General features: G+C 32.7%; 1 protein-coding gene and 1 long non-coding RNA gene across 3 annotated transcripts in view; both read left to right on the forward strand.

Moving 5' to 3' along the window:
* The window catches only part of LOC110093116 (uncharacterized protein At5g08430), a gene marked incomplete in the record, with an annotated part of 55,024 nt that overhangs the window by 14,815 nt on the left and 20,583 nt on the right, over positions 1–19,626 (forward strand). The window contains 3 exon segments of the mRNA XM_028699058.1: positions 284–471; positions 675–1,563; positions 1,659–1,750. Of these exon segments, the coding sequence (XP_028554891.1) occupies positions 284–471; positions 675–1,563; positions 1,659–1,750 (1,169 nt within the window).
* On the forward strand, positions 1,772–15,054 carry LOC114580698. Of its 2 annotated transcripts, XR_003702232.1 has the most exons (5): positions 1,772–1,800; positions 1,976–2,035; positions 9,956–10,108; positions 10,506–10,600; positions 15,012–15,054. It is a non-coding gene; the product is annotated as an uncharacterized LOC114580698 (long non-coding RNA). The 2 variants fall into 2 exon arrangements; XR_003702231.1 differs by lacking the exons at positions 10,506–10,600; positions 15,012–15,054 and having other exon boundaries at positions 9,956–10,489.

The following is a 19,626-nucleotide window of genomic DNA, read 5'->3' on the forward strand; positions in this document are numbered from 1 at the left end:
AATAAAGAAATGGAATATGAGAACTTTGGCTAAAATGCTAGCATAGTGTTGCCTTTAGTGTTCTATGATATCTTCATTCGATATGCTAATTTTGGATGTGATTTATTCTAAATAGTTTCTAAGCATGCTTCTTTTATAGCATGTTGAATCATTAATTTTATCCCATTCCATGACAGTGCTATCCATGCTGGAAATCCTGCTCTTTCTCTCTTTACCTTCTCTGCTTTGCTTTTCCATTTTTCATGAAACTCTTCTCATGATTTATTTCCTGCTGATTTAATAGATTGGCATTCATGCTACAATTGCCACAAAAGTTCAACATTCAGATGCTTTTGCTGTCCATACTCCTCTTGTCGAACATGTTTTGGGGGATCTGGGCTTGTTAAAGTAAAAGGAGCAAAAGGCTTCTGCACTAACTGCTTAAGGCTTACAAAATTGATTGAAGAAAATGTCGATGTTGATTCTGATGGGGTACTGCCTTCACAACAAGCTTTTTTATAGGCCTTTTGTTTTTCACTGCTTGTTTCTTTGTTTAGGTTCTAAATATATTAAATCTATAAAGGAAATCCAGCATTCACTATGAAGATATTCCAGGAATATAGTTGATTCTCATTATTCTTTCCCTTTTTTAACTTGCGGATCCATTTTCACTGCTATCATCATCCTGTTTACAGGAAATGGTGGACTTTACAGATACAGATACTTACGAATTTCTTTTCAAAGACTACTGGGAGATAGTTAAAGAAAAAGAAAGACTGACATTGGCTAATCTGCAAGCAGCTGATGATCTTCTCAAGAGGGGAGAGGTGTTCAAGAACTTGTCAGATTCAGACGAGAACTTTGAAGAGCAAGAAGAAGTTGAAGGGTCAGATAATGCTTGTTGTGATGAAGTTATGTCCTCTAAGGATTTTATGAGGAAACAAAATAGGATGGCAATAGTGAAAGAGAAATCCAAGTTAAAGAAGAAGACTTATGTTGGTTGGGCGTCAAAGGAGCTGATTGACTTTCTTGTATCTCTTGGAAAGGATACACAGCAACCTCTAGGTCAACATGATGTTTATGAGATTGTAAAAGATTATATCCAATCAAACAATCTTCTACACCATGATAAAAAAAAGAAGAAGCATGTTTTTTGTGATGCAAGGTTGCTCTCTCTTTTTAGGAGAAAGAAAGTTAACTTTTTTAAAGTATACAGTTTGTTGGAGAAACATTTTGCTGAGAACGATGATTCTGATGATGAATCATTTAGTTTGGAAGAAGATGATTATGCAAAATCTGCTAAGAAGCAAAGAATGGACAAATCGTCTTCCAATCAAAATACAGAGAAAAGGCACTTCTTAGAACATGCTTTGCAGCCTCCCAAACAATGCTTTGCTGCAATAACTGAAGCAAATATCAAATTAATCTATCTTAAGCGTTCCCTGATTGTGGAACTATTGAAAGACCCAAAGACATTTGAAAGCAAGGTTGTGGGCTGTTTTGTAAGGAGAAAAAGCGATCCAAAAGACAACTACGGACAAGGTCCTCTTCCAAGAATGTACCAGCTTAATCAGATCACTGGTGGTGCATCAAAACTTTCTGATTTTCTCGCTTTATTTCACTTTATGAAAATTTTCCTGTTTTGGCATAAAAACTTTGTTTTTTATGTCTCGTTGCAGGTGTGATAAAAGCGGCAGAAGAGTACAAATTAGGAGATATGAATACAAACATCATCCTATGTGTTTCCAACTATTGTAAGGTTGTCCAAATACGGTTTGTCCCAATATATCTTCTATGTTATCAGATGATAACTTTGAGGAGGTAAAGGGGTTATTGTTATATACCAACTAAACATACAAATAATGGAGTTTTATATTTCCCTAGATTTTATGTTATGCTTATTTTAAGGAATGCCCTTTTGGGTATAAAATATACATTCTTTTTTAAATAAATTATTGTGACTCAGTTTCATTCCCGAATTAATTTTTTTTTGTAGGAGGAATGTGAGGATCTACGACGACTTGTGAAAGAAGGGCTCTTTAAGAGGCCTAACATTGTATGTTGATATGCTATTTATGTTATATTAAATATTTTCTTCATATCAGCATGTCACCATGATTAATAATTTACTATTGTGTATAACTAGCACCTTTCCAAATAGCCAGGGTAAAATATTTTGGTTGGTGTCAATTTGAGCTAGGGGTCGGGTTCAAGGTTTGACTTGGAATTTATTTGACCCAAATATGATGTTAATTGTATGGTCAAAATGCTTGACATGAACTTTACTCAATAAAGACCTAAGTAACTTGAATAAGGCCCGTTTAACTAGTGGATGGTAAACTCAGAAGCTCCATCGACAATGACTCTTCCTTGACGCAAAAAAAGAGGATGTGAATATTGGAGGAGCCAGAAGAGAAATGGAAGAATAATAAAAGTTTGATGGCTGATGTTAAGAGTCTCTTCATCATTAACTGTTGGCTAAGATGGAGTTGGCGGTGACACTTCTATCTCCCTCATCATTTTGTTTGAGAGGGAGCGAGGATTAAGTCTATTCTTTTTATGCTTAACGTACCAATTCATGTTGATCCCATTGGATAGAGAGGTCATTACATGCTTTGTTCTTACTGTCAGTGGTTCGACCAGCTCAGTACCATGAAGATAGTTTTGATCCCCATAAAGTTGAGGTCTTCCATATTAGTAGCTTTGAACTCGCATCAATGTTTTTAGGCTCCAACAAATCTTTGATCATGATCAAGGAACATAAGGATGCTTGCCATGCTTAAAGCTCTCCCCCCATATTTTCATTTTCTTTTTTATATTTGGATGGACAATTTTGAGGTGTCATTTGTAACCATGAAAATTTAACATCAGAGGAAGTTTCAAGACCCCTATTTTTTAATTTTAACGCTTGAAAAAAAATTTTCTTCAATAGTAGATTTTTGGGGAGACACCCAGATGTCACTGCAGCATTGCCCTTGGAAATCAAGTAGTTTCAGGACTTTTGGAGTATGATTTTGATGAGCTAGTTTCAGATAGCCATGCCTTGGCGCCAGTGAGTGGGGGGGGGGGGGGGGGGGGGGGGGGTTGGGGGCGGGGGATGGGGGATTGCATTTATTAGTTTATTATTTGCAGTTGGAATGCAGTATATAGCCTTTGAGGAGGAGGAATTTTGGAGATGATGTTCCTTGTTTGTTGATTTGAAGATGTTGCGCCTACCTATATGGGGTTTCACCAATAATTGTTTTGAGGTTCTCTTTTTATGCGCCTTTCCTTGAAAACATGTCTGATCTTTCAAAATTTGATGCAGGGGTTGTTTACCTTTTTTTAGCCAATGAATTGGTCTTGTCGAGAAGGATGATGTGAGTTTGTTTGTCAAATAATTGGTATGATTCACCATAGAGTGTCAAAGTTGTTGTTAGGAACTATAATCATTGGCTTTAGCATTTGAGGTGCAATATGCTTGCTCGGTACTTGGTGTTTATCTTGATTTATAATAATTTCGACTTATTTTATATTTAGCCTTGCAGTTTTTGGCTTAGAATGAGTGGTTATACCATTGATTGAGCTATCAGATTGATTCCTTATATTGTTGAGTTATCTTATTGAAATTTTTTTATTAGACCTTCTTTGGATGCCTTATCGAGTAAATGGAGCGGAGCTGAGTAGACTACATAACTTGAGCAAATCAAGTGTCAGAGTAGCTGAAAAGCATTCAAAACCAAGCAAGGTTGCAAGATGGTATTAATGTGCTATCAATGGGTAGAAGGGTTTATATTATGCTCAACCCACTTTCAAGATTTGGTGTGCAGAAATTGTCTCTCATAATTCCTTTTGTTACTGAAATGGCTTCGCTTGTGGGTTAAAGATGATCAATTAGAGCATGCCATGTGTTCCGGTCATTAGGGATAAATAGGAACTCTGAAGCATTTGGATGAGTGCCACCTAGCATATTGCCAGTTGGTGATGATCTTTGGAGGTATTTATTTAAAGAGGGCATCTTAGTGAGGGAAGCTATCGATCTAGTAGAATTCTTCTAAGGAAGGAGGCCAGTTGTGTCGAGGTTGGTGGAGCTTTGAAGCTTGTAGATTGACTTGAGATCATTATTACTTCATATGATGTGTTGGATTTGTAATCCAGCAGGTGTAGTATATTTCTAATGTTTGTATGATAATCTCCTTGTTATTCCTTTCAGTTTGAATACTATCTGTTATGATATGATAGTAATGATTTTCATTTTGATGTATATTATGATAAACATGTTGGTAATCTTCATATTACTGGTTACATGAATCTTCTTATTGTGAAATTTAAAATGTTGATGGCATATTGTGAAACAAATAATGTTATTCATGATGATATGTCATTGTGATGTGCTTATGTTTGAGAATGGATGGATGAAAAATTGCTAAGCAAATGCAAAGTCAAAGGTGGCCATAAACTCAATGGTATGTGAATTTGTAATTTGATGAGAGTGGGGAGTGATTGCCATGACAAATTGTTCGAACAATGAATGACTTTTAGGAAAATGGGATTGTAGATTTGCATAAGTTATGAGAGTCTATTCACGAGAAAGAATGAAAAAAAAGAATGTAATATGCGAAGTAGTCGGGCTAAACATATGACTATTTCAATTTTATACTAAGTGTTTGGAATGGTTATGAAGGTATTTGTTTTAGAGTTATTCATTTTTCATTTATCATCCATGTTGAACATCTTATGTTTCACGTTGAACTTCTGTCATTTATCGAATACTTTATTGATATAAGTTTTCCATTATCTTTAAATTTACATTTTGTGCACATCATTTGATTTGTTTAGTGTTTTTCTTGCCAAATGTATGCTTACCTTGTTGATAATACATTTTAGGTAAAGGTCATACAAAATGAAATGATTGAGTAAGGTATTTTGAGGCCTAATGAATTAGATCCATTAAGATTAGGGTTTATTGGAGCATATGGTTTAGTGTTTGTTATAAGTCTTTGCATTCTAGTTTTCATTGTATTTATGTTTAGCCATGAGGTCTCATTTATAAAACTTCTAATTTTTATAAATAACAATTCTATTTTATGTAAGTATTCTCTATTTATTGTTTCTAGCTAGTCTTTTGATCATGTGGATGTTTGTAACTTCTGAGCCATTAGCTAAGCAATTTTCATACGAAATTATTCGAATTTCACCAAGGGATGCTAGAGTTTTTTAATTATCTTGTATTAGAGACAATTCGTTCAAAACAATGATTTGAGTTTGTTAGGTCTGTGTTTTGGTTGAAATCCTCATAATAGGACCACAATGGCTCATGGTTTGGACTTGATTTGACAAAATTGGATTCACAGACTTTTGCAGTTAGGTAATGTATCGAGCATTGGTCTTCTTTACCTCCTTGAAGTTCAATTCTTGGAAGTGAATGCTTCATTATATTGTCTTCTAGGAACAAAAGACACATGCCATCATAGTAGAGTAGGTGATTGATGATTATCACCTTTGCTGATTATAGTTCCCTTGCTTATGTTCTCTTGATGATAGAGCTTGGGAATGGAGATATCTTCTTGTGATGCACCTTGGGCACCTTAGTGATATAAACTACAATAGGACTCAATAGAACCCTTTTTGTTATTGTGTGTGGTTCATGTTAAGTCGACACTAACATGTTGTGATTAAAGTGCTTATCATGTTGGGCTAGCCAAATCAATCCCAAATCGGTAACTTGGATCTAAGTAGCCATGACTAAGGACCAAATAACCTAACCAAGTGGTATAAGCTCACCTAAATTACACAAAGAATCAATTGATTTTTTTTACAAATCTAAAGCAATCCAGTTGACTAGAAGATATTAAAATTGAGCTTCAAGCAAGCAAGCGTTGGTTAGCTTTTTTGCTTAAACACCTTATGCAACTTGACACACATGAACTTGTCAGGGACCAAATAACCCAACTTATCTTATCTTCCAATGGAGCTACTCCAACCTTTTAACATATATGCTCATTTCGTATCCTATCTTTAAGAGTAAAGCCTCTCATCCACTTGAGCATCCTCATCTCTGCAACACTAAACTTAATATTATGCTTCTCTTTTAATGGCTAGCATTTTGCACCATAAAGCATTGTAGGTCTCACTATCATTTATAGAAATTTCCCTTAAGTTTGAGAGGGATTTTTCTATCACACAACAAGCCCGATGCATTCCTCTACTTCAACCATTCAACTTGAATTCTATTAACAATATCCCCATCTATTTCACCATTACTATGAACAATAAACCCAATATATCTAAAACATGTTATCTTAGTAATAACTTGATCGCCCAAAGTCATAAACCCCCACTAGATCTATTATTACTAAAATTACACTTCATATATTCAGTTTTAGATCTACTCAAATGAAAGCCTTTAAACTCTAAGGTTGACCTCCATAATTCAAGTTTACCTTCAACTCTCTCTAGTCTTATGTTAGGCTGCCCCTCCCGGGTTAGCTGGACCAGTCCAACATGGATCTGTCCTTACTCCAAGCTTAATTAGGGGTTAAGGGGGATTTAGGATTTTATCTTGAATTTTGGCTGATTTTTTGGATCTTCTTAGAGGCTTGGGCTCTAGTCTTCTTGGCTAGAGATTTTGGAGAGTTCTATTCCTCTCGAATTGAAGAATCTTGTATGGTTGTTTTCTTTATTCATCTACTAGTGGAATACAAGTGGTTGGCTTGATTTTCTTCAGATTTCTACTCAGTTTCTTTGTTGATTTCCACTGTTTCAGGCTGTTTTCCTGCTGCCAACAGCAATTTCGTTGCTATTTGTCACCAATTTGGGATAGGTTTGCTTGCAAACTCAATTATTACCTTAGGGTTACTTGCGAACTCAAGTATTTCCTATCATCTTATCAACAAGAAGAATATCATCAGCAAAAAGTATACACCAAGGTACAACCTCTTGCAAATGTCTAGTGAGAACATCAATGACTATAGCAAAAATATATGTGCTTAAAGCTGATCCTTGATGTAATCCAATTGAAATAGGAAAATACTTGGTCAAACCATCTTGTGTTTGAACACAACAACTCCTGCATACATATCCTTAATGATTTGAATATAAGCATTATTGACTCATTTCTTATGTAGAACTCTACGTAGCACTTTTCTTGAAACTTCATCATATGCTTTCTCTAAACCAATAAAAATCATATATAGATTTTCCTTATTCTCTGTATACTTCTCCATCAAACCTCTCAATAAATGTATAGGTTTGATGTCAATTCCAGTGATGTCTATAAATTTGCTCTAGTAGGCCTAAGCTTTCTTGTTAATTGTGTTTGTAGATCGTTACACTAGGCCACCATGATTAGGAGTATGTATAGTTTAACCTTTATAAACCTTCAAGACTTCACCATGAACCTCCAAACTTAGGGATAAAAAAGTTATTATTGCCTCAATGATGCCTTAATACTCTATGCTTCAGTGCTTGACCATTTATTGGTAAGTTTTTGATTGAATACTTTAATGATATACTTATTCGTAGCTCAACTGAAACATAAAACTTTAATCATCGCTTGTGTGAAGTATTGCAGTAAGTTAAATAATGAAAAATTGTATAGTTATTTCAAAAAGTGCACGCTTATGCAGTTAAAATTCATATTTCATGAATTTTTGCTGTCATCTAAAGGTCTTGGACTGTATCTATAAAAAATCAGTCAAGCCTTAGACTAGATCTTTAAAAAAAGAAACTAATCTTTGATGGCCCGACCCTACTTCTATCTTTGCTATTAGGAGTATTCCTGGATTAGCTACATTCTACAAACAATACATTAATGATTTTAGTTCCTTAGCTACTCTTTTTACGCATACTCTTAGGATGGTAAGTATGTTTGGATACCATTTGTTTCCAAAGCCCAAGCAAATAAAAGTTTTGGTGATTACATCACCAGTTTTGAGATTTTCTAACTTTCAAAAGATTTTTGAGATATCTGGGAATGTCTTTGATGTTGATATATGTGAAATTCTCAACTTAGGAGGTCACTCAATCACTTACTATAGTGAGAAGCTTAATGAAGCTATAAAAAGATATTCTATTTATCATAGAGAATTTTATGTTCTTATTTGAGGTTTAAAATATTGGTTATACTATTTGCTATTATAACCAGAGTAATTTATTTTGATTTTTTTAATTACATAAATGCTTAAAAGAGATCGAGCACTAGAGATGTTACGTGTATTGAATATCTTTAGGATTGCACTTGGCATTTAGAACAAACTTGTTGGCGTCCATATACATCAATGTGGCTTATTTTGAAAGAATACAAGAAGATTATTTATTACGTTCTCACTACCAATTGATTTATCACGGTTACAAGGACATGTCGTTCATTCCTTATTTTACTGTTATGTTTTGAGATGTAAGCTTTTGTATAAGTAGCAACTTTGCATTCCAAGGACCACTCTTCGTGATATTTGGAAAATATATGCAAGCGGTATAGTTATTTCAGGTGAGTTGAAATCATACATTTGCTTGAATATAAATTTGTTTTGGTTGTTGTTAAGAAGATATATTGCTAAGATCATTAGTTAGTATCAATCATGTTAGATGTGCAAATTGGTAAATATTGTGCTAGCGCATGTACTTCTCTCCTGGCTTTTACTCCTTAAGTTGACTCAATAATGAATTTTGCATTGAGATTACCGAGGATTGCTAGATGCTATGATAATATGTTGGTTAAGGTAGACATCTTTTTTAAATGGCTCAATTTATTCCATGCTTAAAGAATACTGTTGTTTTTTTTGCAGCCAAATTTTATTTATGAAAATAATTTGACTGCAAGGGTTGCTTAAGATAACACTATCTAATAAATATATTATATTTATGTTTTATTTTGAAAGATATTATAGAATTTATTGAGTACTACTACTAAACTTTTTGTTTTTTAATTCTACAACAAATTAATGATCAAACTAAAGTAGTGAAAAAAAAAATATAATTGGCAATAGTCAAGGAAATTGGGATTTACGTCTTATTGTTGAATTTGCATACAACAATAGTGTGTGTAAGTCTACAAGCAAAGCACCATCTGAGATCGTTCAAGGATTGAACCTGAAAAAAAGCCTATAGATCTTATCTCTTTACCGCTTTATGTATATTTTGTTTATTCTATATCATTTGCACAATTTATAAATGATCAACATGATGATTTTAGAATATTGCATTGCATAACATTGAATATTCAGACGCTCTAAATGTCAAGAGAAGTGCTTGAGAGTATAGTGAAAGTGACTTTATTATGATTTGGGTACTTCCTAAATGCTTCACAGCACACAGGCTAGATATAAGAAATTGCAAGGAAAGGTGAGCAACCCTTTACATATAAGTGGGAAGATCATTATTTTTTGCTAAGTTAAGTGTTGCAGAGATAAGAATGCTTAGGTGGATGAGTGGCTTTACCCCTAGAGATAAGATACGAAATGAGCATATACGTAAAAAAGGTTGGAGTAGCTCCAGTGGAATATAAAATTAGAGAGAGTCGCCTTAGATGGTTTGGTCACATTAAACGGAGGCCTTCTGATGACCCGGTTAGGAAAGTTGAGGTATTAGATTTGACTTATGTTAAGAAAGGTAGAGGTAAACCTAATAAGACTTGGTTAGAAAATATTAGAAATGATCTTTCTTTATTAGATTTAAATAAGAATTTGACTTTTAATAGGACACAATGGCGAAAAAGGATTCATGTAGCCGACCCCACGTAGTGGGACAAAGGCTTGATGTTGTTGTTGTTGTATGTTTTAGATTTACCTCCAAATATATTTGCAAGTCCTATATTCAACATTAAATATTTATTTCTTTGTCAAGGAATATTCAAATGTCCAGAAGTGCCTATGATTCTTCTACATGAATGATTTCTACTACAATTGTTGCTTCTCTCGAGTTATTCATTTATGTTCTGTTACCTATTAATTTAGATGCAGTACATGGGAAAATTGCTAAACATTGCTTTTTTGATTAGATGAAAAATCATTCCTCCATCAAATGACACATGACTGATTAAGGATGAATTCAAAGCCCACATGAATGATTAAGAATGAATTCAAAGCCCAATATCTGATCCCTTGGATGATTATATGCATACCAACTCTTTAGAGGATTCTTTGCATCACGTGTAAGTTGATGCAATATAACTCAATCAAGCCACAATAGCTTGCAAAAGCCCAATTCATTGTTAGCCAATTATAAGGTCCCAAACCAAGTTGCAATTGGGCTAAAGCTAGAGTTGTATTTAGATTTTTTTGATCCCACAGGCATTTTTGGTCAAATTTCCCTTAATTTTTGTTTGAATTATTTTATTACATTAATTATTTCCTTGGATAATCTTAGGCTTGATTTAGAATGTTTAATAGGAATATATTTATTCTTGATTATCATTTGATTTATTTTCAAAGCATTTGACCTTATTTTCATAAATAAAGATTTTGGCATCTGTTTAGGTTATTGAAGATTTATGTTTATTAAATGAAAATTATTTGTGTAAGGCCAATTGAGAACTCTTTTGATTCTAGTTGCCTATGCGGATCACTCAAACTATGCACGTGGAGTTTTCAACTGCCAACCCTGTATTCCAGCTGTTGCCATCCTATTCTGCGATTCTTTTGGAGTATGTATCTTATTCTGAGGGTTTCTATTTCTTCCAACTCTTGTTTCCATATCTTTGGAGGCTCTATTTTGATGAATCTTCCGGTGTAGTTTCCCTGACTTATGTTCTTTATTATGGCTAGTTTTCTTTATGGAACTATAGCCTTACTTGTGGTTTCCTTCATGTGATACTGTTGTAGGATTTCTGTAATTTTATTCCTTAAATCGTTTCGACATGAGTGGTTATTGAACCTTCCTATATATCGAACCATTGCTTCCTTTTTGTAGCTATGAGTTCAACTTCTTATTTTATGAGCAATTATTGTGGGTTTTTGATATCTCATTCAGTGGATGCTTGGGTGGTTTTCTTTGATCTCATTTGAATTTTATAAATAGGTTTATCCAAGGCATGGAAGAGAGAAGGTTAATGACAAACAAAAATTCGCTTTAGACATGCAAATCATTCTTTTTCTTCTTAACGCTTATTCCTTTTTCCTCAATTCCCTTTCTTCTTTCTTTTTTTCTTCTTGTTCTCTTCTTATTATTGTGATTGGTTAAAAGTGTGATTATATATTTTTTTTAATTTCTAATTTTCTTAATATTACTTTCTAATATAAGGCTAAAATTTTTTGTCTGAATTGGATTTTTTTTTTCTCCTTCAAAACTTGCTGATAATAGTTTTAAGAATAAATGTTGCTCATTGTGAAAACCTTGTGTTTGTTGCATCAGGTGGCCATATCTAAATCTACATTGCATGTTAGACATGCTTTAGAAATAACAGACCTTGAAGTCACCTACATTATCGAGAATTTGGGAAATAAAATTGTCATATAATTCATTTCTCTATGCATTGAAGATTCATAAAATATTTTTTTTCTCTAAAAAAAGTTATAAATATCATTGTCAGGTCCCAAGTTCTAGATGAGAAAAGTTGAGTGTTGCATTAGGTAATCAGCAGCCAACGTAAAATTTGTCGAATAATGGCATGAATTTTTTAATACATTGTATTAATGCTAGTGCGTTCCTTGGAAGCGACGCGATGACCTGAATATAGTGATAAGTGTAAAAAGGGTACTGCACCGAGTGTTAAATAGGCAAGAGTTCCCACATCATTGACGGATGTTGGCAAAGAAGCTAGTCCATAAAATTAAAATTAGGATATGAACTTAGAATATAGTTTTCCTTACAGGCAAATTAATAAAATTAATAGATATTATGAATTGTAGGAAGATCAATATTCTATGTATTTAGAAAACTAAATCAGTTGGAGAGAAGGCTAAGGATATTGATAATTTAGAATTTTAATTATAATATTCTGGTAAGAGTCGTACTAGAAATTATATATGTGTGATTATTGATAAGAGTTTAAAGGATAATGTTATAAAAATTAATAGGATTGGATATAGAATTATAGCTTTAAAGATTGTTGTTGATGCTAAGATTATTAATATTATTAGTGGTTTTGTTCCTCAAGTAGGTTTGGATATGGGTTCAAAATTAATTTGGAATGACTTAGAATAATTAATACAAAAGATACCTCTTAAAGAAAAAAAAAACTATTGGGAGGAGATTAAATGTACATGTTGGTAGAGAGGTAGATAATGTTAAAAGCATTCATGGTGGCTATGAGTTTGGAGCGACTAATGAAGGTAGTAAGATCATATTAGATTTTTCTTTGGTGTATGATTTGTAATTGCTAATACGTTATTCAAAAAAAGAGATGAGCATCTCATCACTTAAAAAATATAAATAGTAAAACTTAGATTAATTATTTTCTTATTAGAAAAATAGATCGTTTTGATTGAAAACTGTAAAGTTATTCCGAGTGAAAGTATATATATCCAACATCGTTTATTAGTTTTGAACTTTAAGATGAAGGGGCAAAAAATAAAAAAAATAAAGTAAAATATTGTTCTAGGATTAGATGGGATTTTTTAAAGAATATTAACAAAAATATTTTTGAGAGAAAGATACTAGATCTTAAGATTTTATTTGTGCATGAGGAAGATAATGGTATGTGGGAAAAAGTTGTTAGTGATATTAACAATTTTACAAAAGATGTGTTTGGAGTATTAAAGGGAAAAGTTCATAATAGTAAAAATAGTTGGTGGTGGAATCAAAATGTGCAAGAAAAGATTAAAAAATTGTTATAAAAATTAGTTAGATATAAAATTTACTATAATTGGAAAGAATATAAAGAGGATCGTAAGGAGTCTAAGAAATTAATATGCAATGCAAAGATTTTAATTTTTAATGATTTATATAATAGATTAGATACTAAGGAAGACGAAATATATATTTATAAGTTAGGCAAACAAATAGATAAAAGTAGTAAAGATTTAGTTCAAGAAGTGTATTAAGGATGAAGATCAAAAGTGCTTTTATTAGAACAATATATTCAATAAAGGTGAACGAGATATTTTTATAAACTTTTCAATGAAGAATTGAAGATTATGAGAATGTGATTGATTTAGTAACCTTAGTATCCTAAATGAAAATAATGATTTTTGTTTTTATCGGCGTATTTGTAAAATCAAAGTTAGAGGGGCTTTAAAGAAAATGAAGTGTAGAAAAGCTGTTGGACCTAATGATATTCCAATAGAGGCGTGGAAATACTTGGGAGATGAAGGAATTTCTTGACTTATTAAACTTTTTAATATTATTTTGAAGACGAAAAAGATGCCAGATGATTGGAGAATGAGTGTGCTGATTTCTATTTTTAAGAATATAGGTGTGCACAAAATTGTGCAAATTATAGAGGAATTAAGTTAATATGGCATACTTTAAAACTATGGGAGAGAGTTATGGAGCATAGGGTGCGGCGTGATACTAATGTTTCTCAAAATCAATTTGGATTAATGCCGGGTAGGTCTATTATGGAAGCTATACATTTATTTAGATGTTTGATGGAGAAGTATAAAGAGAATAAGGAGGATCTACATATGATATTTATTTATTTAGAGAAATAATATGATAAAGTTCCAAGAAAAGTGTTATGGAGAGTTCTAGAAAAGAAAGGGTTAATAATGCTTATATTCAAGTCATTAAGGATATGTATGCAAGAGATGTTAATTGTGTTCAAACACAAGGTGGTTTGACCAAGTATTTCCTATTTCAATTGTATTACATCAAGGATAAGCCTTAAGCCCATATTACATCAAGGATAAGACTTAAGCCAATGCCTTTTTTCTTTAGTCTTGGATGTTCTCACTAGACATTTTCAAGAGGTTGTGCCTCGGTGCATGTTTTTTGCTGATGATATTCTTCTTGTTGATAAGACTAGAGAGGGAGTTGAATGTAAACTTGAATTATGGAGGTCAACCTTAGAGTCTAAAGACTTTTGTTTGAGTATATTTAAAATTAAATATATGGAATATAATTTTAGTAATAATAGTTCTTATGGGGGGATTGTGACTTTGGGTGATCAAGTTATTAATAAGAGTACACGTTTTAGATATCTTGGGTCTATTGTTTAGAGTGATGGTGAAATGGATGGGGATATTATTAGTAGAACTCAAGTTGGATGGTTTAAGTGGAGGAATGCATCAGGCTTATTGTGTGATAGAAAAGTCCCCCTCAAACATAGGAAAAATTATATAAGATGGTGGTTAGACCTGCAATGCTTTATGGTAAAAATGTTGGCCATTAAAAGAGAAGCATAACATTAAGTTAAGTGTTGTAGAGATGAGGATACTCAGGTGGATGAATGGCTTTACTCTTAGAGGCAGGATTCGAAATGAGCATATACGTGAAAAGGTTGGAGTAGCTCTAGTGGAAGATAAGATTAGAGTGAATCACCTTAGATGGTTTGGTCACATAAACGGTGGCCTTTCGATGACCCGGTTAGGAAAGTAGATGTATTAGATTTGACTTATGTTAAGAAAGGTAGAGGTAGACCTAAAAATATTTGGTTAGAAAATATTAGAAATGACCTTTCTCTATTAGATTTAAATGATAATTTAACTCTTAATAGGACACAATGGAGAAAAAGAATTCATGTGGCCAACCCCACAGTGGGGATAAGGGATTGTTGTTGCTGCTGTCATATGGTATTTTATGAGTTGTAAAGTTAATAATAGAAAATATGACCGTTACAATAATAAAATTTGTAGTGGTATAATAGTAAAAATCACATTTTAAGAATTACTGGTATATTACCCGCAAACATTCATATTTACAGTCATATCACCTATTATTATTTTTGGTATTTTATCCTATTTTTCTAAATATACCACAATAACTAGATGTTAAGGTGGTATATAAGTCATCGTCTAATAGAATAAGGTGGAATTCCTGTAATTTTAAAGGATTGGATTATATACCAGTAAATATGAAAGTTTATAGTGCTCTATTAGTAACAATCTCTTTATTTTGCCATTACTTGTATTTTTTGAGTTTCAAATTTTCAGATTTGATACCCTTTATGTTGACAGGATGAGCTCAAGGAAAAGATCCGAGCTGTTCATGAGGATATGGTGAAGCATGTTCGTCTCTTGATTTTATTTCAACTCGTTGTTCGATTTACTCATTCTTGTTGCTCTCCTATTTTCTCCCTATGAACAAGCAACACTTTGTTATTTAGCTTTTTTGTGTTTTCTTCTTTTTGTTCTTCATAAATAATAAGCTTTGTGAATACAGAAGTTACGAAGAATGAAGTATCAAATGCAACGGTAATTCATTCTGCATGAGCATATATGCAATCCGTGCAAATGTTAACAAGCTAAACTGGCATGTTCTGCTTGATTGATATCTTGAATGCTACTTTTTTTGGCAATACTACTTTTAACAGTCATGTTATGAACAAGACAGTGAAGAATGAGGAAGGTAACAGAGTTTATTTGAAGAATGATATGTGAAGTCATGTTATCAATAGGCGTCTCATTTGCCTTCAGCCAACAACCCCAAACTTCCTAACAAGTGATAAAAGCGAATGATATCTCACACTAAATGTAATTGTTGGATCTGTAGGAACATATTGCATGGGAAGCTAATTACTGCCCCACTAATTGCCATTTTAAAGTAGATAAAGAGTTATGTAGTTATTGTGCTGGTTTCACATGTAAGAACCGCATTTTCATAAGAAAGAGATGCCATTGACCTAAAATGGGATCAAATAACCTATGAGCTTAATCAAACAAAGGGCTCCAAAGCTTTTGATTTACCATGAATTATGACCACAAGATGAAATTATTGACTATTTGATTGGAATCATTTTTGTGCATAATCCTTATGCTAGATAGAATTTAGTGTCACACCCCATGATAGCCTCTCTTGGTCGAATATGGGGCATGAAAAAGACATACGACTTAACACTCATGAACAATAATGTTGAATTTGAAGGAATTTAACTATAGAGATTATAATAAATGTTAGTATTCATTTATATAACATCAAAAATTTCATCATATACATACTCGATTATACTTTATCTCACATCAAAATTATATACAAAAAATAGAGTGATCAATCAAAAAATTATCCTCATTCAGTTTCCACTTTGTCTTTTCCTTTACCTAAAACAACATTCAATATAATATCGGTTGAGCTTAGAAGTTCAGCAAGATAAGTAACTCTAAGACAAAATTCAAATATCCTAAAATTTAAATTATGCCCATGGAATAGTGTAATGATTATAGAATAATGATTGATTTAACAGTAAGCAAAGTATTTAACTGAGAAAAAAATCTTTAAAAAATGTTAGAAATTGAAATATTATCAATACCATTTAATCATATGCATATGTTTTATCATACTAGACTAATATTTTTATAATTTTTTAATTACCTGACATAATAGATGGGGATATTATTAGTAGAATTCAAGTTGGATGGATGAAGTGGAGGAATGCATCAGGCTTGTGTGTTAGAAAAGTATCACTCAAATTTAAGGGAAAATTCTATAAGATGGTGGCTAGACCTGCAATGCTTTATGGCGCAGAATGTTGGCCATTAAAAGAGAAGCATAATATTATGTTAAGTGTTGCAGAGATGAGTGGCTTTACTCTTAGAGACAGGATATGAAATGAGCATATATATGAAAAGGTTGGAGTAGCTCCAATGGTAGATAAGATTAGAGAGAGTCGTCTTAGATGATTTGGTCACATAATTTGGCAACCTTTCGATGACCCGGTTAGGAGAGTAGATGTATTAGATTTAACCTATGTTAAGAAAGTACATGTAAACCTAAAAAGACTTTGTTAGAAAATATTATAAATGAACTCTCTTTATTAGATCTAAATGAGAATTTGACTCTTAATCAGACACAATGAAGAAAAATGATTCATATAGCCGACCCCACATTATGTGATAAAGGCTTGATGTTGTTGTTGTTGTAACATAAAGTATCTTCTTTTGGCTTTAAAATATGTCATGTATGTGGGAGTAGGTTTATTGGCTATCATAAACTCGGCAACTATGCATTAAGAACCCCTTTTTCTTCATAAGATCCCACCTATGCTGCCTTACCGTTCACGTTATCATATACATATTAGCTTGAGGGGTCATTTTTTGCCGCCATTTGGGCTGACATATGTCGCTCTACTCACACATATTATATATATTATCAACCTATCCATATAGATGACTATTTTTTAAGCTCATCCAATTTCTTTTTTAACATCTATTTGCGTATTTATTTTCATTTATTAGAACATTAAATGCATACATCTTTTATTTTAAAGTAGCTAATAATTTTGTACTTTAATATGAAGAATGTTCAATATATATCGATTATGTGCAAATCTAAATTATCAAATTTATGCTCAATTGTTTTAAATAATTTGCCTTTTGAATTAGAATTGAATATGTTACTTGATTGCTGATGTTGATGACCGACCATAGGATATATATAGAACTTTTCTCTCTTGTAAACAATCTAAAAATAGATTTCTCACACTAAATCATTTCCAAAATTTTTAACACAATTTAAATCAATTTTACCTCAAAATAATATTTCTACTTCAAATAATCTCTCCTCATGTAAATATCAAACCCTGCTACTTTAATTTAGTGTCAATTCATCGAAAGAAAGCATGAAAAACTGGATCTTTTCTCAAAAAGTGGGGCTCTTTTTTTCTTCTCTCTTCTTCTCCTCCTACTGACACTCTTACATAATATTTCTATGCTAAATAACTTGTATAGGACCTTTAGTTTTATTAATAGTGGTCCTTAATTCTGTCCTAGATTTCAAAGTTGATCTTGGTTGGTTTTAGAAGGCTTGGTTAGATGAAGTTTGATACTATAACTTATAAACTAAAAAAATATAACTTGTGTCGTTCCCATGGTGAATAAATTTCTAGTCAAATATTTATGGTTTTCCTACAAGAGTGTGGTACACATCTATGCATGGTGCATAACGCCACTCTTGACTTGAGTAACTGTTTGGACTAATAGGACCAAGATACTTTATAATAATAGATAGCCACTCTTGTTGACTCTTTTTATGTTAAAGGGCATAGGATGGGGTTTTAGTATCAAGTCAACCCTAGTGAGAGCAGCTTTGAATAGTGAGAGCAGCTTTGAATATAATGTTTGAAGTACTCTCACCATCGATGACTAACTTCTTGTCTTGTCTGTCATTTTTCTAATCAACATTTTCATTGAAAAGTGGTTCCTTATTTTTCAAAATGCTTAAAATTTGCATCCCATACTTCAGGCATGTCATCATGATCTTGTTCTATTAGTAAATTCCTCTGAGATTATATTTAATCCATTTCCTTTTTTACGTCACTTTAAAACAAATGGGCTCACCAAACAGGCTTGTTGAAGTCAGTGCTTCGAACCTTCACATGTTTTATGTAGTCTTGGCTAAAGGTCATACCAATGGCTGATTATTAATTCGACTTGTTTTTAACAAAAGGTTCAACATTATTTTAGTAGTAGGAAGATATTGCAAAGCTCTGTCTCAAAGTGGTCCATAATTCACCTGATCAAAATTTTATGTGCATATTGGTTGACTTCACTCTGAATTTCATGCTTTAATCTATTAATAAACCTACATATGGTTGTCCATGGTCTTCATGTCAGCTGCAGCTTGTGATAGGGCCATCAATTTTTTTAACATATGGAAGATAAGATTAGAGAGGGTCGTCTTAGATGGTTTCGTCACATAAAGACCCGGTTAGGAAAGTAGATGTATTAGATTTGACTTATGCTAAGAAAGGTAGAGGTGGACCTAAAAAGACTTGATTAGAAAATATTAGAAATGACCTTTCTTTTTTAAATTTAGATGAGAATTTGTGATGTGAAACGTAAATGCCATATACTTGCCTAGGTGGCAAGATTAATTAAAGCTCAAATCAATTTGGGGAGAGAGAATGGAAATCTGAAATTAAGGAGTAATTAAAGCTAATTCAAATTCAAATTTTGAATTTGAATTGTCATTAATTGGGAGGATTGAATGATTAATTGATTTAAATCTGAAATTAAATTTCAGATTTAAATTAATGGTTATTGGCTTAATTGGAGGGACGAATTTAAGGAGTAATTAATGCTAACTCAAATTCAAATTTTGAATTTGAATTGTCATTAATTGTGAGGATTAAATGATTTATTGATTTAAATCTGAAATTAAATTTCAGATTTAAATTAATGGTTATTGGCTTAATTGGAGGGACGAATTTAAGGAGTAATTAATGCTAATTCAAATTTAAATTTTGAATTTGAATTGTCATTAATTGTGAGCCTCTCTTAATTAAGAAATTTCTTTATTCCAAGGAGGAAGAGAGGGGGAGGTAGGGGTTGGTGGGCGTCGGCCTAAGGGATGGCCGGCGGGTGAATTTTTGGACGGGCCAACAGGGCCGGCGGCAAGGAGAACTTGGGGAGGAAAAGCCCGAGCTTGGTAGATGATGAGAAGTTTGGGAAAATCTAGGAATTTCTAACCTCACGCTCTTAAACTTCAAGATCTCAAAGGAGATTGTAGGGATATCGGAACTCACACAGAGATCCACGAAACTCTCCTCAAGAACTCACAAAGAGATCTTGAGAATCTCAGAACTCACAAAGAGATCCGCGAAACTCTCCTCAAAAACTCACAAAGAGATCTTGGGAA

The sequence above is a fragment of the Dendrobium catenatum genome, unplaced genomic scaffold (assembly GCF_001605985.2).
Source record: "Dendrobium catenatum unplaced genomic scaffold, ASM160598v2 fragScaff_scaffold_1211, whole genome shotgun sequence".
NCBI classification, from domain to species: Eukaryota; Viridiplantae; Streptophyta; class Magnoliopsida; order Asparagales; family Orchidaceae; genus Dendrobium; species Dendrobium catenatum.